This window comes from Chaetodon auriga, chromosome 22 (assembly GCF_051107435.1).
Source record: "Chaetodon auriga isolate fChaAug3 chromosome 22, fChaAug3.hap1, whole genome shotgun sequence".
Lineage (NCBI taxonomy): Eukaryota > Metazoa > Chordata > Actinopteri > Chaetodontiformes > Chaetodontidae > Chaetodon > Chaetodon auriga.
This window is the reverse complement of record NC_135095.1, coordinates 11,928,853-11,953,600: the sequence shown is the minus strand read 5'-3', so window position 1 is coordinate 11,953,600 and position 24,748 is coordinate 11,928,853. Positions and strand designations below refer to the sequence as shown.

At 44.1% G+C, this 24,748-nt stretch overlaps 1 protein-coding gene across 1 annotated transcript in view; it reads left to right on the top strand.

Annotated features, from left to right (window-relative positions):
• plxna4 (plexin A4) overlaps positions 1 to 15,835 on the top strand; it is a 227,147-nt gene extending 211,312 nt beyond the window's left edge. Inside the window, exons 28-32 of the mRNA XM_076722299.1 lie at positions 978 to 1,168; positions 4,746 to 4,915; positions 9,644 to 9,856; positions 13,166 to 13,316; positions 13,892 to 15,835. Of these exons, the coding sequence (XP_076578414.1) occupies positions 978 to 1,168; positions 4,746 to 4,915; positions 9,644 to 9,856; positions 13,166 to 13,316; positions 13,892 to 13,987 (821 nt within the window). The 3' untranslated portion in view covers positions 13,988 to 15,835. The remainder of the gene's footprint in view (positions 1 to 977; positions 1,169 to 4,745; positions 4,916 to 9,643; positions 9,857 to 13,165; positions 13,317 to 13,891) is intronic.
• Positions 15,836 to 24,748: the final 8,913 nt, after the last annotated feature.

The following is a 24,748-nucleotide window of genomic DNA, read 5'->3' as shown; positions in this document are numbered from 1 at the left end:
AGCTTTCTAACATCTTGAATAAATAATTAGCGCAAAATGAATGTGCTACCCACTCGGCCTTCTTACGCAGACCCAGCTCGCACTCACACAACCTCAAAAAGGCACAATTAGAGCTGCACTTGTCCAGCGTCCCTGACAAGAAAAAAAATAAAAAATTCAACACTCGACCAAGATCTTTAAACAAAACTGCAGTTAAATATTGCTCACTGAAGTACAAATATTTTCAGCTGATTAGTGTGATTAAATTTCAGCAGTCGACACACACACACACACACACACACGCACACACACATTCTGTGTATCTGATATCTCCAGCTGTCTCCTTTTCCCTGAACTCTCTCCTCACGCTTTTTTCTCTGGACAGATTGATTTCTGTCACGGTGAAAAACACTCCTTTTTTTTCCCACTCCTCTCTCTAAACCGCACCCACTGATCAATTTTTTTTCACACTGTGTAAACATTCATTGAGCCATGTGTTTGGAAATGTCATCGCCACTCCGGCCATTGGGTGGGCCATACATATTTCATCTCATCTGACACCTGTTCGATTTTGTGTCAGCCGGCGATGCCATGCCTTGTCCCCGGGAGAAGACGGCATGAAAAATTAAGCATGCACACTTTCTAAAAGTTTCATATCCAATCTCACAGACCTGTAAATTGGAAGCCACGAGCTGTATTCTGTGGCTGACATGCAGGTTAAGGCTTTCTTTGACTCCCTGGTGAGGCGACTAGGTTGGATTTTGAGGTTGTTTTTTTAATTTGTTTCTGTGTTTGTGCTGTTTTTTCTTCTTGCTTACCTCACACTCTGCTCTGATGAAGGAAGGGTCTTGTTTCTTCTCAGTGTGTATGACATAAGCAGGGAAAGCCCAACAAAATTCAGCTTATTACTGCAAGCAAACACTGATTGGACATTGTGGTTTTCTGACCTGCTGATTTACATCAGCACTGCATGAACTAATGCATGTTGTTCTTCACAGAGAACATGATCAAGTACACCGGAAGCCCTGACAGCCTGCGCTCCCGTACTCCCATGATCACTCCTGACCTGGAGAGCGGGGTCAAGGTTTGGCACCTTGTGAAGAACCACGAGCACGGAGACCAAAAGGAGGGCGACCGCGGCAGCAAGATGGTCTCAGAGATCTACCTGACACGACTTCTGGCTACCAAGGTGAGCCTCCTGTGTTTTAGAAAATCTTCATTCATTGGACTGTTAAATGCACATTTTAATCTCTAACATTTTGCGGGAAATATGACTTTTACAGCAAAAAAAAGACTTTAACTCTCAGTCCTACCATATGTGAAAAACACTTTATATTAAGGTAAACTTATTCAGCGTTAACTAGTTTCTTATTAGCATGCACATTATTATCATATAGACTTTCTATTAGTCATTATAAAAGCACTTATAAAGGCCTAACTCTGTGGGTTAAGGTTAGGTTATGAAGGTGGTAATTCATCTACAACAATGTCCTTCTTTAGGTGATGGCTTAGTAGTTGTAGAATATGGTCATGCAGAATTAGACATTAATAAATGCTTTATGATTACGAGTTGAGCCAATATGCTGCTAATATTCATTCTACATAAGCAGCTACATGTAATTAGTTAAGGCTGAATATGTGTATTTAAATAAAAGGTGTTTTTTTTTCTCGATGCAGTTCAGAAGGTGAAAGGCTAAAAGGTCACGGTAACCTTCACCCTGTGTTACTGTGACTCAGATCCCCCTCATTTAATTTAAATATTCATGTTTACTTTGGATGAGTCATCTCAGAGGAAAAGATTATTCAAATGTATTCCTCTATCCCCTCAGGTGAGAAACGAGAAAATAGATATTTCTGTTTGTTTTCTCATTTCATTGCTGTTGCGTTAACGCGGCGGCATATCAACAAGGGTAAAGAAGAAAAGACCCATGAAGCCAGTGAAGGTGTTTCTGTAATGAAAAAAAATGATCAGGCAAAAATAGAAATGGCTATAAAATGAGTCTCTTTGAATGTGTATTGCGACAATGGCCTCCAGAAAAAAGAAAAAAAGAGTTAATTTGGTTTGAAGGGAAAAGTGACTTTGATCCAACAGCTGAATGCAAATTTCCAATCCACTCTGAAAGCACCACCTCCCTCTGTTTTTTTCATCAAGACATCCACTCTATCAGACGCAGACAGAGGCGCACAGGGAAGCTAGCAGAGGAAAACTCTGATCTGAGAAATGTTCCGGCTGTAATATTTTTTGATTCAGGAACATTTCAGCTTGTTTTTTAGTATCGTTTTTTATTTTAATCCACTGCCCACCTTTGTTTAGCAGTTCACATAGAGAACATCAGCTGCAAACACGCTCTGGCAGCGGTCTAAAACGCAGTGTCACACATTAAACAGGGCAAAAAAGAAAGAAGAAGCGGGGGAATAAAATCATTCCTGAATGTCTTTAGCCAATTAGCGTCACATGGCCTCACAAACAAGTCCAGATTTTTTGGTGCGTCTCCCTTCAGTGGAGTCTTTATGTGAGGCTGTACAACCTCTGCTGAATAGTGGCCACTCAGTGCAATTACAGCATAATGGTTAGTGCTAAATCAGAGCAATAGCATGATTTGTAGGAATAGCTATCTATAAAGTTTACAGCATTAGCTAGCATTAGCCAAAACCTTCTGAACGTATTGAACCAAAACAATAAAAAAGTGCATTTTATTTTCTTGAGAGGAGGAATAATTTCATCTTTACAGAGTTTCACAGTCTTCCTTTCATCAGCAGGCAGCAGCAGCTAAATGTTACCGGAGAAAACGCAGTGAAACACAGACATCACAGGCTAAACAGACAAACAACCGATCACTTCTCTCTCTGTCTACACTTGGGTGAACTAATGACTGCAGATGTGTGGGTAGATGAGCAAAAGCAGGTGATCATTTAAAGCAGATAACCGAGACAGCAAAACAGGACACGATGAGCCGCATATTAAGAAACTAATAAACATATTGGAGGCTGCAGAACAGGAGGTGGGAGGGGGGGAGGGAGCAGCCGTCACCATGACACATACCGCGTAGCCCTCCGCACACCTACACGCATGTGCGCGTCACCTCTCGGCCTCTGTGAGCCGCTCTATTTCCCTGCCATTATCCCATTCGGGAGGGCAGGAAGGCGGCTTCTGACGGCAGACAGCACATCATCTTTCCAGATGGATTGTTTTTGTGAAATAACCAGTTTATCTTGGCCGGCCATCTCTCTTGGTGAGAAATGATTGGGCAGACAGGCAGTGTAATTGACTGCGTTTGGCTTTCACCTTGCCAATAAATACCTCTCCCTGGCAACGCCGCTGACGTCTCTCATATTAGCTCCATCAGTGTCACTCTGACTGAGTGTGGGTACGGGGCCTGTTCATGTGTGTGGAGAGCAGAGGGCCGCGGGGAAGGATTGCATTTCCTGTTCTCTCTCGTACACTCAGGACCATGTGTGTGCCCATCTGTACCTCACCGTGGCTCCTCTCTATTTCTGGTTCGCCACCGTTCTGATTATTTGCCTTCCCCTCATTTCAAAGCAAAGGCAGGCGGCATCAAAACTTCCAGATGACACATTGTGTTTAGAGTGCGGTCTAATGACGGGGGTAGATGGTCATGGGGGGGATGTGTCGGCAGTTTTAGCTCCACCAGGGAACACGGGTACCCTGTTGATGATGACAGTGTTGATGCATACGTCCCCCTCGAGATAGAGGATGACATAAAATGTCACGGCCTCAGTACTCGTAGGCACACATGCAGGTTTTAGTATCTGCACACACATATACTGTAAGCATGCACAGATAAAATGTTAGGCCTCCCTTTGCCAGCTAATGCAGCCTGTCACTTGGAAGGCACGTGGGCTTGATAAAGAGATATGAGATTCCATCTTCATAGAAAAACGATAAGCTGTCGGGATTGTGGGCCACATTAGAATTATAGCCGTGATTGTCGGACTAACAGGATTCTCTCCTCCCACTCGCTTCCACCTCCCTTGACTCGGTGATTCGGTCACCCCCTCCAACCCAAATTGGATTTTTATTTGCCAGTGCCTGTACACACCTCATCTGCCACACTCAATGGCCTCTTCTGCTGATAGGAAACCTCTGTCGTTTCATTTCCATCCCTCGCTCTCGCCTTTTCCCATGCATCCCATCAGCTCATTCTTTACAAGAGGATTAGATTCTCTCACTCTCTGTCTCTCCTCTCTCTTCTCCTCCTCCTCCTTAAAGTCGCCAACATTAAATCAAATTAGGGTCAATGGTGCAGTGTGGGAGCTAATCCGGCAGCACAAAGAGGCTTAGGAGATGCGCCTCCTGTTCCCAGATATTATTAAAAGTCAGCTGTGAAATAACAATTTCCCCCATCAAAGCTGCAAGCAGATTGAGGGACCGGGTCTGCGAGATAGGAACCAGACACATAAACATCGGAGCTAGGGGAGAAAGTGACATGCACTGCACAACTCATGAACTCACACAGGTAAAATATAGTTTATGCCAATCTTTCTGTCCACATTGGACATTGATATGTTGCAAAATATATTACAGTGACAATCTCATTCACTGGTTCCGTGGGGTCCCGTTCAGTATATGCACTGGCTGAACACACTGAAATTGCAAAGACTGGAGCTTCTTGTATATTTTCCAAGTCACCTTTATTGATTGTGTTTGCCTTGTTCGTTCCTGTGTAGCAATGGAAACTTAAATAATTATCAGGTTTTGGGCGTCATGTGATCGGTTTTCCATCTCCCCTCTCCCTCCTCTGCAGGGTACGTTACAGAAGTTTGTGGACGACCTGTTTGAGACCATCTTCAGCACGGCCCATCGAGGCAGCGCCCTGCCCCTGGCCATCAAGTACATGTTTGACTTCCTGGACGAGCAGGCCGACAAACACAACATCCATGACCCGCATGTCCGACACACATGGAAGAGCAACTGGTGAGCTGAGCATCTGAATGTGCCATACAGACTAAACACAGACACACAGACACACACAGACACACACACACACACACACACACACACACACATACACACACACACACACGCACACAGAGGTTGAGCGCTCTGCTGTGAATGTTTAAGAAAGTGGGGAGTTATTCGAGTCTTTGACAGACACAAACTTTATTTCAGTTTAACACTCCAGTGTGGTGCCTTTGGCTCCACTCGTGACATTTTCTTTCTGCACTACTCTTTAAGGCACTGCAGACATAATCAGTACATTCTGGCACATTTCACATGGCACAGCCCTGGTGTTGCCCTGTGTCAGTGCCAAGCTTCACCACACGCCTCTTCCATTGCTAATATCCATTAACCACAGGGGTGTGTAATCTTCATTAAAGCCAACCACAAGGGGCTAATCCAATTGGCTGCCAAGACTCTCCTTCTATTATCATGGATAACTGGGCCAAAAAACGCCTGTCACTGTGGAAATCTCCATAGTGACAAATGTCCGCACCCAGGTGGAGGAAGTGCACCTCTAAATTAATATCTACTGATTAATTTAGACCAGACTGACCTCTGTGAGTCCACCTTAAGAGGTTGGTAGGGGTTAAAGAACCAACAGTGCACCAGAACGTGGTGAGGAGGGAAATGAAAAGGTGAAGAAAGGGAAGTGAACTCAGTGGGAGTTAAACGCACACTAATATCTCATTAGCCTCCTGGCCTCTGCCAAGATCCCAGCAAGCATCACTCAGCCCAGGGGAACCAAGGAGATGGGAGGATAAAATTGATGTGCATCGAGGGACAAATAGAAAGATGGAGGGAGGAATGGGAAAGGGGTAGCAAATGAAGGGGGAGAAATATTATTTACTTTACACTATAGTCCTAATTTTGGTCCATTCCTGCGTCTGGGCCATTTGCAGTGTGTGTTAAGTGTTTTCTGAGAGCGCAACGGGTCGCTCTTACATTAGACTTTTAATGGAATGGGCTCTCACTAGAGGGCTGTGAATGAATAGCAATTTATCATAACACACCATCACAAAAAGCCACTTAGATTGCACACAACAGTTTGTCCTGATGCCACCACAGATATCTTCTCTGTGTGGGATGTGCGCGTGCGTGCGCGCCTGGCCGTAACCTTTAATCGGCTCAAAAGAGTGCAATCTTGGCCGCAACAAAAGCCTTCATTTTGTCTGACGGCAGAGAATAATAATGGCGGTGCCCCTCCCATGCTGGGCCCCTGCCCCATTAAACCGACCAGGCCCATTGTCATCATACATGCCATTAAGTTCAACCAGAGCCCCGACATCCCCCTGCTACCCCCCACCTCCCCTTCAGGGTTTCCCTGCACATCGTCTGATGTAGCACTTATGTTAGATCAGGACCTATATGCTTACAGGTTTGTAATATTGGCATCATTGTAATATCATAACAGGGGGGATGGCCCAATGATAGCACCACCAACCAGCACACACGTCCCAGAGGACATTGTTTGAGCACGCCAGCAGTGTGTCTCTGTGATCCTCTCGCTGCTCTGGATCTACATGTTGCTACTGTCACTTTGATCATGACACACAGTATAGAATTTGGTATTAATAGTATACAGATCAGAGAATAATATAGATCCAAGACCAAACTGACAGAAAGGCGGGCCTGAGAGAGGGGTGCAATTACAAATCCATCTGCTACTTCAGCACCACGGACAGCGCCATGGATTTATCAATACACAGCTAGGCTACTGATAATTCAGAGCCATGGTCAGATAAAGGATCAATGAGTCAGGCAGACTAGCTTAACATATTCAACGAAACAACCCCTCTGCACTCTCTCTGCTACTGAGGGATGGGCACAACATCCATGCACTCTGAAAGAGACCTAAAGATGGCAACCAGGATTTAGTCTAACCCAGGAAACTACCTGTGACCCCTCACAATCCAAGGTCATCCTTCTCAACAGTCTAGTGATCGCAGTAGTACTTGGTAAAAATGTGTGTGAATTTTAAAAGCAAAAATTCACTTCAAAATGTTTCTGCATTGTGTTGCAATGCGTATTTGTATGCATGTACAGTAAGTGTGTGCATGCATGAGTCACTGGCTCCTAGAGCATCTCCAGATGGTATCTTTTGGATTAGCAGCAGTGTGTCAGCGTCTCCTCTCATCCTCATGCCTCTGTATTTGGTATGTGTGTGTGTGTGTGTGTCTGTCTGTCTGTCTGCACCGTGTGTTTGTCATGTGAGGATACAGCAGACAGAATCTTAATTAATGTGCAAAACTGGCACACACACACACACCCCTCTTTTCTGCATGCAGATGACCACCTATCTGCTGTCATGCCATAATCTGAACCCACTCAGATTGTAAATGGCATCATTAGGATTTTTAGGGTCAGGCCAATTATGTGGAATCAGTGAAGTTTTCATATTGTTGGAAGCCCTTTTGTACAGACATGTAGCTTGTTCAGGAGCGGACTGCAGCTTCCCATTCACATGAGTGGTCGTGTCCTTTTGCCCACTGAGGTCCAGTTGGAACAAGGCCCAGTCAGGTCACCTTTATAAAGCCGTTAATACAGACCTTACATCTCTGCATGAAAAAGGTCAGGCTCGGTCACTTCCCTGTCCGTGCTGTAACGCCCTGAATGGGATGCCCCGAATCACAACATCTGTGACCCTTTGGCTGCCAATGGCAAAGCAACTTCATTAGGAACGCCTGCAGGAATGGGCCAACATCCCACAGCTGCAGCTTCAGAGGTTCAAAGTGTCAATCAGTGCACGCAACTGAAGGACCGCAGGGAGACTTAGATGGTGTTGGTGTACTTGTGTGTTCCTTTTGTTTTCGTCCTTTGCAGTAAAGTGCCTGTCGAAACATTTAGAACAGTAAAGCTTACAGTAGCGTGGGCGTTTTGTCGATCATGGCTGGTAAGCTTGGTAAGTTGGTACGGATCAGCAGAGTTGATTGACGCCTTTGAAATGGGAGGTGTACTCCATCCATGAAGTCCATGAAATAGATTTGCTTACACCAGCACTATATAGTAAATAAAACTACTGTAGTGACTGTTGTTTATATTATCAATGCTTCCTGTTAGAGCAGTGGGCAAACATGCTTTTTTTTTTTTTTTTAAACGATATAAGCACTCTATAGCTTTAGATCGATGGACAGAGCAATAGCCTTTTAATAAAAAGGCTTTTTCTGACTCTGCTAGCGTAATTCCTCTAGGATAAGAGATGCCCTTGATCTTGGCAGCTGATATTTAACCTAATCCCTGACCAAAAGAACCGATCATGGCCAACAGATTCAGATTCCTAAAACTACTCAGCGGGACTGAACAGCTGAGGAAATTCTGTGCTTGTGTGCTGTGCAACACAATAGGTAATATGTAGATGTTATTATGGTGATCATTTTGGAACGGCTCATACCTCAAATCACAGGGCAGCTGGGGCAAATCGCCAACAATCGAGGGGGCACAGCAGCGGTGTTAATATCCCTTTGATCCCTGCACCTAATCCCACTAGATTCTTTGCTTAGATTAATTTTGAAGTCATAATGCAGATTTTTTTTTTTCTTCCTCTGAGTCCAAATCCTCTTTTGCTAGATTGTACATGTGAATGGCTTTGTGGGTGGTTGTGCTCGGATAAATGCTTAGTGGGATGTAGGGGAGCACCGGTGGTATTTAAATGATTGCATTTTAGTTTGGGTTTTGCCCCCCCCATCATCCTTTGATATTGTGCCACACAGACAAACGCCTATGCAGGCTAGGCTGCAGTGTCTTTCCTGTGTGATTTTTGCCACATCAGCTAAAAGCGCATAGCCCAGAGAATAGTAAAGATACAGAGATCCAAGTAACACTCAGCTCTTTCTTAATACCACCTGAGCCCTTTCACTGCAACACACAGATAAAGCTGGCCCTATATCTATTCATTTTGGCAGAAACAAGCCCAGCAAATAAACAGACTTGTATTTTTTTATTATTCTGGACAGGCACAAAATAGGACCCACTTGCACAAACAAGGCAATATGAACTGTGTCAGTGTGCGGCCCCCAGCGAGGACCCCTGGACACTGCTGGAAAAAAATGAGAGCCAGCCACCACCTGGTTTTAAAGATAAAGGCTTTATTGAATTGAGCACACACATCAAATAGAGCACATCGGCAACAGCAGGGCCTGTGTACTGGCTTTGCAAAGTGAATGAATCCTCGTCCCCCTTCCGGTGCATAATATGCTCACGTCTATTGCCCGACTGGCTGTAGCAAATATAAAAATGGCATTTAGGGACTTAATCTCAGAGCAGTTCAACCGGACAGCACTGTTGTTTAACTTCACACTCTTTGTTGCTCTGTTTGTCTGTATGGCTATTTGAGCATTGTGTCACTGAGATGGTGCAGAACAATCAGTGCAAAAGTAATTTGTTTGACAGGAGGCCCAACACAACAGAGTACATCAACATGCAGAACATGTTAGGAGTAATTTGTCTCATAAGCTGTTTTTCTAACAGATGCCATTTTGTTTACAGGTTGCGGTACAATTTCAGTTAAAGTAAAACACCCATAACATCATTTCTTATAGTGGGAAAGTGAAATATTGAACATGAAAGTGTCAGGAAAACCTATTGAAACGGAGACTGACTGCAGCACAACAACATACTTTACTGTAATTTGACTGTAATAAAAAGTAAAAGTTCTAAGTTTCTATAATCACAACTGCTTTGTTCTCTTCTTCCCCCTCTCTGCAGCCTACCTCTGCGTTTCTGGGTGAATGTGATCAAGAACCCCCAGTTTGTGTTTGACATCCATAAGAGCAGCATCACAGATGCCTGTCTGTCCGTGGTGGCCCAGACCTTCATGGACTCCTGCTCCACCTCAGAACATCGCCTTGGGAAGGACTCACCCTCCAACAAGCTGCTTTATGCCAAGGACATTCCCAGCTACAAGAGCTGGGTGGAGAGGTGAGCTATCGATAAAACGTACACGTGTAAACACCACACACTGGATAGATGAATGGAGGAAACGTGTGTGTGTATGTGTGGGCTGGGCTCTTATGTGAGTGGAAACATCAGGAAACCTGCATTAGCCATGTTTCATTCCAATACACACACACACACAATGCAAGTGTAGCACTGTGATCTATGGGCCATGAAACCCAATCCAAATTACAACACAGTGGGAATGGATGGGAGTGCCCAGGGCTCGAGATCTACAGTACAGAGCAGTCAGTGTGGTGGAGTAAAAGAGGGGAGAGAGAGTTTTTTTGAGAGTAGCAGGAGGTAGGAGCCAGTAATTTGTTAAAATGAGAGTTTTATTAAATTTATTTGTCAGCAGGGGAGGCAAAGAGGTCCTGAATAAAAGATGGGGCAGTGTGAAGCAGTCACAGTATTTATGTGTCGGTAGGTTTGTCACAAGGCAAGCCTCGGGACGGGAATATGTGCGCTGTTTGAATAGGTGGAACCAAATGAGGAGCTTCAGGCTCAGGACTGTACTCATTAGTCGTCTGCGCGTCTGCAGCGTGAGGAAATAGTGAGGTCCGCTGCCGATTCATCCCAGGAGATGTTTGGATACTGTAAGCAGAAAAGTGATCTGTGTGGGGTGGACAGAGACTGCTGCTGCTGCAGGGGGCAGAACAAGCAGAAATATTAGCCTGTATTCAGTTACTGTTTAAAGCGCCGGTTTGTGTGTACACACTGTTGTTAAAGACCAAACATGCATACTCAGGGGTTTTTCAGGAAATGCTGTTTGTGTAAATAGAAACATCCCAGTGTCCTGTAGTGTATATAAATCATGCCTGCGTTGCAAGTTTGGTGGAGCAGTACCATCAGCAGTGAACACCCCACAGTGGAACTGCGTTATTCAGTTGGAAAAGCCTCAGTAATAAAGTAATGACTGAGTAAGATTGGAGCTAGCGCTGCTTCACTCTGCTGTCCAACTGTGACAAAGTAAGGGTCATGCCAGGGAGAGGATTTAAAAGGCAGAATGCAGCGGCTCTGAGGCTGAGGCTAAGGCTGCAAGGAGAGAGGGAAGAAAGTGAACACTGTGGAGGCACAGAAACGTCCTTCTCTTACCGTTATGCTGCAACTTAATTGTAAGGATAGGACGTCTTTACCTGGTGAGCAGGCTAATGGAAAGATGTGAAGATCATCTCTGCAGGGACAGAACACATGTAGACGTTGAGTTTGTACTGCGCAGCAATCAACCTCCAACGAAAACTACTGGAGAGGCTAATAAATGACATGAGCCAGGAATAGGACCAGTGTGCATCTTCAGCAGTTTGTCATTTTCTCTTCTGTTTGGGGTTTGGAGGCAGAGCCGCGATATCCCACCGAGCTTTTTGCTCGCTGCACTATGTTGATGTTATTAATTTGGGGCTGTGAAGTGAAGCAGGCTAGCGAGATATTGACACTTGCCTTGAATTTGATGTGGGAGTTGATGGTCTCCAGACAATGACAAATCCATCACGGCTGTCATAACATTATTTGTTATGTGTTTTCATATGGATCAGTACATTTGCAAACATTTTATGGCCCTTTGTTTTTTTTAAGGCAGCTCATATTGCACAAATATGGTCTGTAGACTGCTAGTATTCAAAAGATATTTGTTATTTTACAATTACAGTTAGAATCTGTCATTTGGCAGACGCTTTTATCCAGGTGCTACGAGGAAGTGCTACGAGGTAATGCATAGAGTGAATATAGCCTTTACTTTGTTAAAGAAAGAAGGTGTTCCTAAAGATCAAGAGGGACTCTGCAGATCAAATGGAGTTTGGTAAATGGTTCCACCACCAGGAAACCACAGAAGAGTCTAGCTAGAGACTTGGCATGGGCAAGAGAGGCCACATGCTGTTTAAAAGTGAGCTGGAGTAGAGTAGAGGTTGTCGTTACCTGCCTCCCCGTGTCCTCTGCTTAGTGGACTCTCGCAAGTTGACTCGCAGGTCTTTACCCAAAAGGGTCTTCACACAAAAGGGCTGACGCACACAAGGCATTGACATTGCTCAGTGGCAACAAAAGCCAGCTAACAGCCCGAATCCAAACTGAAGACAGAAATAACTTAAGAAAACACTTACCGACCGATTGCCCACTCCTATATTCCACAGCCACCTTCTTCTGTTTAGTAGCTTAGCTCAGTCTCTCCTTTGAAGAGTGAAAATCCCGCCGCTCTCATTATTTGGCAGTAGCTTCTGTAAACTTGTCAGCTGAAAAATATTCGGCTAGTATTACATTAACATTATCTCTCCCTGGAAGCATGCCTGTGGAGCACTTCATGAACATGTATGTACCATGTCTTAAAAGACACTAAAAGCAGTCTTTCCATAGAGATGCTTTCACAGATTGCTCACACAATTAATGTTTTGCCGTAGTCTGACTACACTGTCTATACTCCAGACACATACACACACACACGTCACAGCCACAGTTTAGTTGTGCTTGCGATCAGGTGCAGACAGCTGAACTGCGTTTCACTCACGCTTTACAAAACCAAGTCTGTCCTGTCAAATGCATGAGAGACAGACAACTGACACTGCGAGCTTTTACCAGATGTGCATGGAAATAATGCATCTTATACATAAATATGTGTGTAGTTCTTTGGCTAATATTTCCTCCCAGTCACTTCTTTAGTTCTGTTTATAAAAACTTTTCTCTTCCTAAAACAAGCACACCTGGTATCTACACTAACAATCCCCTGCTAGGAGCTCCCTACAACTGCCCTGCAGCACTGAACAGGTGTTGATGTGTGTGTGTGACCTCTGTGCAAAGGCTATGAGCAACACCCACCTGCCTTTTCCTTTGCTCAGTTTGCTCTGAAGACTTGCTTCCTGGCAAAAGCACCTCTCCCTCACACATGCCCAGAATTACCCAGCCAAACACCAGGCCCGTCCTCCAGCGGCTGCAGCTACAGGAATTTAATATGTAAATAACCAGCTTTAATTAACACAGTTGATAGGGGCAACACAGCTGCTGCTGACATTGACTGATTACCCTTACCTCAATGCAGTGTATGTGTTCAAGGTTGAAATCTACGGCCTGTCAGTGTTTACCACGACTGCATTTCAGTCATGTTACAATGCGACACACTTGTTGCCTCTGTCTACATGCATTAGTTACAGATCTTCAAAGAAGTGCCGTAAACCACCGCGAGGAGTAATGAGCCAAGGCCAACAGCAGCACCGTCTGCATTAAAACAGCACTCTGCTTCCCAAATCTTCTAACGGTGACGATGTTCTCAGCTGTTGTCCTAACTTCTGTTTGTTTTATTCCTTTTCACAGGTACTACTCCGACATTAGTAAGATGCCAGCGATCAGCGACCAGGACATGAACGCCTACTTGGCAGAACAGTCACGGATGCACATGAACGAGTTCAACAGCATGAGCTCCCTCAGTGAGATTTACTCCTATGTGGGCAAATACACTGAGGAGGTATGTAATACTGACACTTCCTGTACACCTCTGAGATAACACATCTGTGTCATCTTTACCTACGTGTTAGTACACTTTAGATCCACTGATGTTACTCTTTTTTCTTAAGAAAAGTTAAGGGAATACTTAAAATTGGTGATCAACATTCAAATCAATCTAGCAAATAACACATACAAATGAAATTGCCTAATTTGTTTTACTATTGATAGACTATTAGTAGACTTTGCTGCTGGTAAAGCTTCTTACTGAAGGCAATTTAGCTGTTAATGGTGGCCAGCTAGTAAGAGGACAATCAGAGAAGTTAAATGAAAGTGTGTCTTGATGGTTTGAAGCTTGCTTCTCTGTGTAAGATGGCATCTGGTGTCAGGATTCACAGCAGTTATAATGGATTCCAGCGTCCATCAGGACAGAAACAAGCTTACACTGAGCAGTAACTGTTATGAGAGTTTGCAGTTTTAGATTGCATTTACAAGTAAACAGAGGAGACATCTTGTTAATGTTATGTTAAACACCAGGTTTGAAAGCACAGGTTGCACTTTTCCAGTGACCTGTTTACCTTGTTGTCCCGCTGGCAGATTGTTTGCGCGCTGGAGCAGGACGACGCAGCCAGGAAACAGAGGCTGGCCTTCAAGCTGGAGCAGGTGGTGGCCTTCATGAGTCTGGAGAGCTGAGGACCGCACTTCCCAGGGCGCACTGGGAAGAGACCCCATCAGAAACCGAGCCGTGCCTGAGCGAAGACCTGTCCCCATCTTTTTTCATCATGTGACTTCCTCCCTCCGCCTTTCAAAGATGACTTCTTCCTTGACCTTTTTTTCTGCTTCCTCTCCCCCAAGAAGTATTTACTTTTCCTCATCCACTCTGCTGCATAGACTAGTTTACCTGAATAAATCTGAAGGGTGGTTCGGGGCTGAGGTTGGCGTCTCCCACAGTGCAATGCGGGGGATTCCTCAGCTTCACCACGGGGAGAGCTTCAAGGGGTGATTGCTTGAAAGCTGGCCATATTGGCATACTTCAATCCCCCTGCTGGAAGAGAAGAGGGGAAAAAACATTTTTATGTTGCCTTCAAGAATTTACACTGATAGGTAATTCTTTAAAAACCACGGTGTTGGCTTTCCATTTTGTTGAGAACTTTTTTCAAAATAGGATAGTTAAAATAAAACCATCTCTAGAGTCCAGTTTATTGTAGTTCTATATTCAATATACGGAATCAAGAGGAAACATCACAAATGATGACTGCAAGCCAAATGAACATGAAGAAAATTAATGCAAGGATGGTTTGCCAAGTTTACACTGTACCTACAAGCGAAGCAAACATATCTGCGAAATTTGGGGCGAGTCCAGGCAAACCTAGAATGTTCTTGTGTTCTTTCAATGTAGCTGGAGTTGTATTTAAGAAAAAGACTGATGGGGGGGGGGTTGGGAAGGATTAGTGCTTCTCCAAACTTTTCCTTTCTTGAAATGTGACTGACGCTAAAACTTTACAAACCGGAGCATTCTCCCGATCCAGACCCCCCTTTGCAACATTCGCACATTTCTCCCCGTCCAGCATTTACTTCAAAGAAATGCTCATGATTTCTTCTTCCATCCGGCTTATGTGGCTACTGCAAAATTAACCTATTAGACTAAACCCCGGAGGCCCCGACCCAAGTTGGATCCTCTTTAAGAAGCACACAAACAACTCTGGAAGACGGTGTTTTGACTGCTCATCCAAACATCAGGAGCGGTCTTTGTCTGGCTCTTGCCACTTCCAATCCTGTGCCGCCACTGCGAAGGTCTATCAAAGCACACACACACACACACACACAAAATCAGCAGCTGCCCCCAAGATCCTGACTGCCCAGATATCTACGCCAACCCTGGAGGGGGTAACGGAAGAGCTGACTGAAATGCACTGGGTAAGAAACTGCTTGATTGTTAAAAATAAGAAGAATGATTCAGTACTGTGTAGCCAGACGATGGCTGACGGCCTCCTGAAGGGGCTCTGTTGTGAGAGTAGCACTTCTTTCCCAGGATGTTCTTATTTAAAGACTTTTGTGTGGAGGAATCAAACAAGATGGACTTAGTCGGTCAGCCAAAAACCAAAGGAGCTTGAAATTTTCAAAACGGTCAAAAATGTATTTGTAAAGTGCCACTGAGGAACTGACAACAACATAAAAAAGGACTACGTAAAAGACAACCACTTCTGGGACAAAAAAAAATATTGTGACTGGAACTTTAAGAAACCTGTGTGATTTTTCTGACCTCAGTGTGTCGAGGTGAGAGGCTCTGTGGGCGAGGTGATCTGATCCTCCTTTCTCTTTCCATCGTCCCGGGTCTCTCCAGCTCTCGGCACACCGTTCGCCCTCGTGTCCGGCTCCTGACTTACCAGTTTTCTTTTCTGTTTTGCACAAGCGTTGGAGATGGTAGCTAGTTGCATACGGCAAAACCCCAACTCTTGAGTGTGTAACTGTTGAGGCGCTCTTGTCTGTATTAGTGTAGTTGTCCTCAGTGGCGGCAGGGGGCGGCCTTCTCCAAGCCTCAAAAAAGAAAAAAAATAAAGAAAAAGGAAAAAAAAAATCAGATAAAGCAGAGCAGGAACAGAACAGGACGTGAGCATCACGGCAGGATAACCAGAAAATGACAGACATTTAAAGTAGATAAGACTTGTTGGAGAGAGCGATTGAAAGAGAGACCATGGAGGCGCCCTCCGTACCCTTTGACCTCTGCCCTTTCTTTTGCCTTGACAACGTGCCCCATGTGGTGATGTGAATGTGTGAAGACCGCCCTAGGTCCACCTTGGGTCCTTTATTGGCTTTTTAAGCGCATGTAAAACGTAAACAATTTAAGAAACTTATTTAAAAAAAGTGAAAAATAAGAAAATTAAGCCTTGCAATGATGATGTGGATGTGTTCTTTTATCTTTCTTTTGCTTGGAAGAATCGAGATGGAAAAAGTGGATTGTTCATGTAATAAAAACTATAACTTTCGTTTAAGGTGGAACCTTTATCCAGTTCAACCCTGCTGCAGAACCTCATGCCCATGGTTTTGTCAAGTGTTAGATGCTAAATAAAACAGATATTATATACCCTTGCATGTTGACCTATTTGGATGGTATGAAGTGGAACTGCCTTGCTCAAAGATATTTATATACTTCTACTACTACTACTAGGGACTTTTAAGTCATTTACAAGCCAGCTGTTCATTTGAAGATTACAGATCTCACATGAACCCTGTTTTTTTTTGTTTTTTTCTTTTTTTGGGGGAACACAGAAGATGCAAGTTGAGTCTTGCTCTGTCTTTGCTGCTATTACATCTTGTTTTGAGAGTTTTCTGCTGCATTAGGTTGATTATTTCATCATAACTGCTTGGTCTTTTTCTTCTGCATCAGTTGGGCCCAGAACAGAAAAGAAGAAGCATTTGAAGTGATGAAGCCCTGTTTTCAAAAAGCTACCGATGGCGAAGCAAACGTGTTGTTTGACAAAGGTTCATTTCATAAAAGGCAACAAAAGACTGCATCAGCTCGCCGCCATGTGTGTCTCAAAACATAAACCTTACTATTCCATGAAGAACACGTGGAAGACACAACCTATACATGTGATTAATCGTACAGATAAACAACTTTTTACCAAGACAGGGTCATTAGGCTTAATAGTAGACTTATGTTTAAGATCGAGTTTGGCAAGTGACTGTTTCTGTCTTCGCCCTCGTGTCTAATGTGTGTGAGATATCCGCATCGTCGTCTTTTAATTACTGTCTGCAGGTATACAGTATGATGAATGTCTGTCGTTTCAACTTGGAGGGGTACATTCACAAGGTGTTTGCTGGACGAGTTAAGTCGTAAACATATCAAAACTCTTCATATGTGTTATTGGAAAATGAGGGGAATGAGGATTAATTCATGCAAGGCTGACGTTGATAAGCACCGTGCAACTGAAACACCTTCAGACGATTGCAGGCAGCCTCTTTCATTCATGTAGCCAGTGTATACTCTGTCTAGATACCCAAAGTTTCCCCTCGCAGCCGTGTGTTAATCAATAACACAAGGTGAGAGTCCTGGACTGTCGTTGTGAATCTGCCCCCCGGTCTTTCATTTCTCCCTGCCCCCGTCCCTTCCCCTGCAACAAAGGTTGTCTGCTAGTAGCCACCCTTGTGTTGCCAAGAGCACAGATAAAGTTTCCACCTTCAAACGTTTTGTAGGAACTAAAAATGTCCTCCTAGCTCAGTGTTATAGCAGGTGTTACAGAAACATGCTAGAAAAGACTTTTACTAGACCATATTTGAAAGATAAAGAGTATCTTATCGAGAGATAAAAACGAAACCTGGGGGATATAAGGCGAGCTTCTCTAACTTTGTTATAATTAATTGTATACCTGTGTATGTAAATATAATGCATTCCTATTTTGCAGTCAAGAACAAAATACTATTTGTAATATAGAATAAACTTTATTATGAAACCAAGCATCTCATGATTGTTTTTGTTCTTTGGGTCACTTTGCAGACTGCAGTGTTGTTGGAGGCTAATTGACTTTTGAATTATACTGTTGTTTACTTTGAAAAAAAAGATACTGAAATCTGAAATACCCCGGGCTGAATATTAAAGCGCTGCGGGCCAGATTTAGACTTTGACGTGCCCCTTACTCCACTGGGAAACACATCACCTCCTGCAAGATGCACACTTGATAAATATTTAAAGATCCGTTCAACCTCCAAGACCTCTTCACAGGCTAACTGTGGGTGGAGCCATGCTGACAGTTTGCTGCTGTCATCAAAACCTGATCAGAAACGTGACAAACATCAGCCCAAACAGGTGCAACAGAACCAGCAAAGCAGACCGCGAGAGGTGTCAGTCAAGCGCAGTCCTGAGATCAGGGACAGTCTCGTGTGGGTGCACCTGGCCTTACAAGGACTTTAAATCAAATCGTATGCTACCTACACACCATTTAGGCACGTTGTTATTTCAAACCTGAAGCAGTAAGCAGTGACAGATAGCTCTGAATTCCTGGAATGCGCTCGCTGCAGACCACACTGCGTGTTGCCAAATAGCTCCCATTTTCCTTCCCATCCTACTGACAGGTGCTACGTCAGCCAGACTGGGTGTTCAGGGAGTCTGAGGCCATCTCAGGTCTCCCACTGTCTGGTGGCAGACAGAGCAAAAAAAAAAAAAAAAAGTAGATGCACAAAGATGCATAACAAAGAGCCATTTCTACTGTACTCTGAAAGCACAGTCGTTTCTAATTATTCTCTGTGCTGTCGACTGCATGCGTGTCAGGATACACAAGAACAAATGCTGTGCTGTATATAGCAGCAGGACAAGACCTCTCCCGTGAAAAGAGACCCCTCTGCCTTTCAGATGCATAATGACCCAAATCATTTTCGACTTTGTTAAGTATCCGAATCATTCAAATGATGCCTTTATCCAGTTAATTCAAAGTGTATGGCCTGATTTTCCACAGTACCACCGGGGAAGATAAAGAAAGCGAGGTCTGGAATAAATCTTTGCACAGGGGGAGTCATGCTCCGAGTGAATAATCCAATTCTAGGAGTAACTCAAAGAGTAAATCTCTAAATAATATGCAAATCAGCATCCAACAGTCATACCTGTAAGCTTACCGCTAAGCCCAGGAGCCTAGCTCACAGTATCGACTTCCAATTCAGTCAAAACCATCATCATAGTGGTTGATTTGGTGTTACAAAGCAGCTTCCCTACCCAATAACAAAGTGTCATGCCAGGGAGAACAAAAACAAACATCTCTGCGTGCTGGGTTGTCCCCCCCAGCCCCCAAATAAAATCTGAAGTAGTAGAGAACTTTTCAACTCACATGCAACAAAGCCTTCTGGGAAAAAAGGTGGTGGCAGTATGCAGCCTGAAAAGCAATGGCTGCAATCTGCCATAAAACAGAAAGAAGAAGAGGCAATTATGCACAGCTGATAACCATGGAGGAGCCACAGGGGAGGAGGAGGAGGAGGTCCGATATTAGGACATTTTTTCTCCAAAAAGTCTCAACCAACTAAGTTTCATATTCCCTTTCAGCACGATGGTTTTAGCTAATGGCTCACAGTTTCACACTGTTAACACTGAGCATTGATCTACTTACAAAAGCACAAGAATGGAACAATTTCGCCCAATGTGGGACCTGTCAGAGTGATCCTTTAAGGTAAAGATTTCCACTGTCATGGCTTGTGTGCACATTTAAACTTGGGTGCCTTTTAGATTAAAATGAATCAATTTATCATTGATGTGAACGGGGGATACACACACATTTTAAGAGGTTACTTCCCCAAACAAAAGACACAAAAGGGGCCGGAGGGCTTACTCATGCCCACATGTGTGTTGGCTCAGCAGCAATAACATGAAATGAGAAAAGTTGATCTACAGGAGAATAAATATTTGAAAGCACTGCAGGGCGTCTCAGAGCCTTAATATTCCATTATATTTGGAATTGTCACCTGGTGCCTGAATTTTGTGTTTTTCCTTCCATAAATAAAGATATAAAGAAAATTGGTGCTTAAAATTCACCAGATTGCAGGAAATGAAGTGTTTGACGCTCAAAATTTCATGGGGGAGCTACAGTGGTCTGGTCTGCGAGAGGCAGCTGACAGCAGCAGTAGATACTCGATTTATGGAGCCAGATGTTCATGCATTCAAGTGGATGTGCAGCTAGCCTCCTTAAACTCCCTGAATGCTATTTTTCCAGCACCAGTTAAAAAAGTTTCACCCAGCTCGTCTTTTCCTCCTAATGAGGAAAGTTTACAGAAACAAACAGGATTCAGAGGGGCTGAATATACATTATACAGATGTAAATTCAATACATCTTCCCAACTTTGACAACTTCTCCATCCCATCTTCCAAGTTGGATTTGGTAGTTAGAAACTGGCTGATGGATTTTCTAATTAATGAGCAAGGCTGGCTCGCTGGGCCTGGACCTCTCATTGTGTTTGGCTCTAACTCAGCCTATTACCACTCCAAGTGATGCAAATGCTGCTTAACGCCTAATCTGAGCAGCAAAATAAGCTCCACGGGGTAAATCCATGGATCTTCTTTATATTGTCAAGAGGCGTGTTACAAAAGCTCCTCTGCTTTAATGAGAGGTGTTTCCTGACATGATGTAACCCCAGCTATTATAATGAAGGCAACGCAAATATCCAAAATAATTAGGAAACAGCAGCATTGGTAAAGATTAGCTGAACCTAGAAGCTTCTTCCTCTTGAAGTCAATCTAGCAGACCTGAAGCCATTGAGGAAATCAAAGAGGGAAATCCCTGCCTCTGAGCTCTCATCCGTCTACAAAGCTTAGCTGCAGTAAACATGCCAGTTTATTTTACTCTACAATCTGCATTATTCAATATCATACATCAAAGGTAATCAAAACACACACTTTAACGCACTAATTTTCTGTTTTTTTTCTTGTGGCCCATCAGCTTCGTTATCTCACAGAACACACGCTGGCTTTCTGCAACATCAACTTTTTCTGCTGCACAATAAAGAGCATCAGCGGCGCTGTGCAGCGAGGCCATCCTCAAACACCTTCCCAGAGACACGCGGGACTTTAAAAGTCAGAGGTAAGCTAAAAAAAAGACAAGTAAATGAAAAACAGGAGTGACAGATGAGGAAATCGAAAGTTCTGTGCAGCAAAGGAGGGCAGGGGAGGCGTGAAGTGGAGAAAACAGAGTGACAACCTGCTGGAGGGGTATGCCCACAGACGGGAGGCTGCGGCGCTCCGGAAAGTGGCTGACGGGGACGAGAGATTGAATTGGCCCAGTGTCACCCTCCATATACCAACCAGTGAACTGGGAGTAATGGGTGAGAAATAGAAGGAGGGAAGGTGGAAGGAGAGAGAGAAAGAGAGGCAGGGAGAGGAGAGAGGGCCACCGAGTGTCACCCTAATTTTCTGACCAGTGAGGTGGGAATAATGGAAGGGAGGTAAGAGGCACCTCTGAGGGGTGATGGGTTGGGAGAGGTTGGATGGAGGTAGCGAAGGGGGCAGGATGATAGAGAGCCGGCTATGATTGCTTCACGCCAGGGGTGGTTTTCCACAGTCCCATGATCACCGCAGCCCTTTCACCCCAAACCCCCCCTCGACCCTGCATCGCGTCCACACACACGCTGATGTGGAAAAAAGAAAAGATTAGAAGGTCCGAGGAGGTGGAGGTAAAGCGATGCACAGACGACGAGGAGCAGAGAGGAGTTTGGCGCTTTGCTGGCAATCGGTGCCAGAGGGCACGTGGGGTTACGGGATCGGATAATCGATAAGGCTGAACCTGCAGCTTTTGGGGACTTGAACCCATATTCATCCCCTGTCCACCTCAGCTTAACAGACTTATCTTCAATATAAGAGACTATTAGATTTACTGTCAACGGAGCAATTCAAAAGATTAATATCACTCTATCAGCTGCTGTGTTTGAGTAACAGGTCCAGGCAGGAAACTAATGTTACAGTGCTATCGTGGAGTATAAAAACACTTCAGGCTTAGTGATGGTTTAGCCCGGCTAATGGTGCCGGTCTGTCTCGTGTTGCTGATGGATCTCTGACACTCGGCAGCTTTGGAGCATGAAGACGGCAGAGGAGAAGAAGGGGATTTCATCTGAGGCACAAAAAGCTCAAATCTTGTTCTATCATCTCTCTGCTTTGGGCTTTTTTAGTTTTCAAAAGGTTGCAGCATCTTAAAGTTCACTCACTTTATACTGTTTTCAAGCTTGTTCTAATGACAAACGCTAACAGCATGACAGTCGGTCGTTCCTGTGCAATCACAGTTTCAAAAATGGAGTTAAAACATTTGACTTCTGCCAAAAATCATGTTAATAATCCCTGTCCGTGCCAAAATCTGTTATCAAAACATCTGTGTGACTCAGAGTTTTGTGGTGATGTTTCTCATGTGGCTCCTGTCATGTGGATAAGTGGCTGCCGTGTCGGCGGCCTGACTGGCAGCCTGCATGGATTGATGAGGAGTGCAGCTTGGACGCTGGCTGATGGGTATAATTTCAACAGTGGACTCAGAAATATTGACAACTGCACGCAAGCAGATGGGAGCAATTACCGCTATTCGTCCATTCTCCTCCGTCTGCTCTGTCTTAGTAAACATTTGTGTTGCTGGTGGCGGCAGGGACGGAGCGGGAAAGAATTCAGACACACTCAACGCTACAGCCAGAGACACCGCGAACACTGCAGACGGAGAGTGAAGACGCCAGTCGGTCAAAAGGTTTCAGAAGAAACAGTCTGAACGGCGAAATAACCTTCAAGCTGGGACAAGGTGTGTAAAGTCTACCGAGTCCAATCAATGAGGATAAACAAGTGTGAGAATTCTTCTTCAGGGTAAATGCTCGGATCTGAAATGGATCCTCCTGCTCACTCCATGACAAGCTAACATGAGGTGAAACTCAAAATGCCCATCTTCAAGTCAGTTACTGTTCAAAGTTTGCTTTTTTTTTCCCCTTTTGCTGCCACAAATAAATTCAACCCCTGACACACTTGCATGGTTGTTTTTTTTACGTGGGAGGTGTTCAATCCCAGCATGTGTCCGAGCCTGTGACGGCAGAGAGGACGGCCTATACGTCCTAAGTATTTGCGTTACTTTGAATTTGTTGGTGAAAGGGACAAAGATATTACAATGTACTGCAAAGTCTGGATGATGAGCTACGAGAGCTCAACTTTAAATCTGAAGAAGCTCCTGGAGCTCAGCACCGCTCCACAACGTTTCTGTTTCTATTGTTTCCACTTCATTAAACGGCTGTTCTTCCTGTTATTAGCGTTCAGAGTTACAAATTATGGGCTGCAGACGAGGCTACGTAATGAGTCAATACATTCAAAGACACATGTCCTGAAGGTTACGTGACCTCTGGACATTAGAACCAACATGCACAAGGAATCACAAAAGGTCTTTATTACCAGCAATGCTAAAGTACTCAAACAGGATACTTTTCTCAGCAGTTAATGCTACAGTAGTACTCTATCAAATATTTAAAGTTTCCCAACACTGATCTTGTTTATGCTCAGATTATGATGCGTGACTCGTACCAGACTACAGCTCTGAAACCTGCTCTCCATCTCAAACACACCTGACCATCACCTGATAAATCAGCAGCACAGTACGGGGTCTACACACGTCCTGTTATGCTAAACAATGACATTGATCTTACACAACCCTGCCTTTCTCACACACACACACACACACACACACACACACACTACACGCTCTGAAGTTCCTCCTTTATGGGCTCCACAAATCTTCGCCCCCATTTCAGCTCCTAATCAATAACAACCATGCAATTCCTTCTAAACTGCACATTTGCTCGGGCTGCGGCACCATATGCTCACACTGAAACACGAATTACCGGAGCTGTGTGAGCCTATACAACACAGCAAATTGATTATCTGGTTGAGAAGTACATTGAATTTATTATTGCTTTATTGTCCGCTAACATGTCCTGCACGTTTTTCCCTGTTGATAATGGATTATAGCTGTGCAACAGACAGGTATGATCCCAAAAATCCCTCTGCTGCATAAACACAGACACATGTAGAGGCTCCAGGAAGAGGAAATGGTTTTCAGACAGAATTGATTTGGCTCCATGCTGTGACAGATGTACGCTTTACTGCTCTTCCTCAAGTTACAGTTCCATTACAAAACACTCTTTAGCCATGAACCATGGAGCTACGTTCAAGACAATATGCAACAGAATCAAACTCTCGATTTGTAAACTGCACTGCAGCTTTTCCACATTTGTACATTTGCACTTTTAACATGACCACTTGTATGTATTTGTCTTTAAACAACAAAATGAAAGAATAATTTCAGTATTAAGTAATAAATAAGACCCTTGAAATGCAGATTTTATGACAGAAACATTGTAATCACATTACATACAGGAGTGCAGGTGTTCTGATTTTTCAGTAATATTACCAATCAAACATAACTTCTTACCTTCTCACCATTTAAAGTAATTGCTTAATCACATTTGGACGACCGATTTTCTTTCATGCTCAGTGAAGCTTAAATGAAGAAGCACCAGACAATTAATGGCAAATGTTACTGTGGCTCCATGCAACAGGAAGGAATATCATGAGCTATGTATGCAATGCATGCCTGCATTCACTGCACAGTAATTTCTAGGATAAAACAATAAAAACAAAATAAACATGAAAACTGAAAAGGCTAATATCCTGCTGCTTAGTATCTGAAGACAGCTGAAAAAAAGGAATCAGTGTTCCTGTGAGCTGCTCCGGTGGGGCAGCAGACAAAGGGCAGCCCTCTATCATAGTCGGCCACCTGTGGGCTTCTGTCCCTGGCTCAGTCACGCTCCTCATTCCCCCCATGTTAGCCTGTCTACAATGGACAGAAGCCCATCAGCTGGCCTCGGCGCTGTCCCGTCCCTGTGGGCCAACTGCTGCATGATACACAAAGGAGAATCCCGCCAGGCACAATAACACAGATTAACACAAATACCCGCCACCCCCAC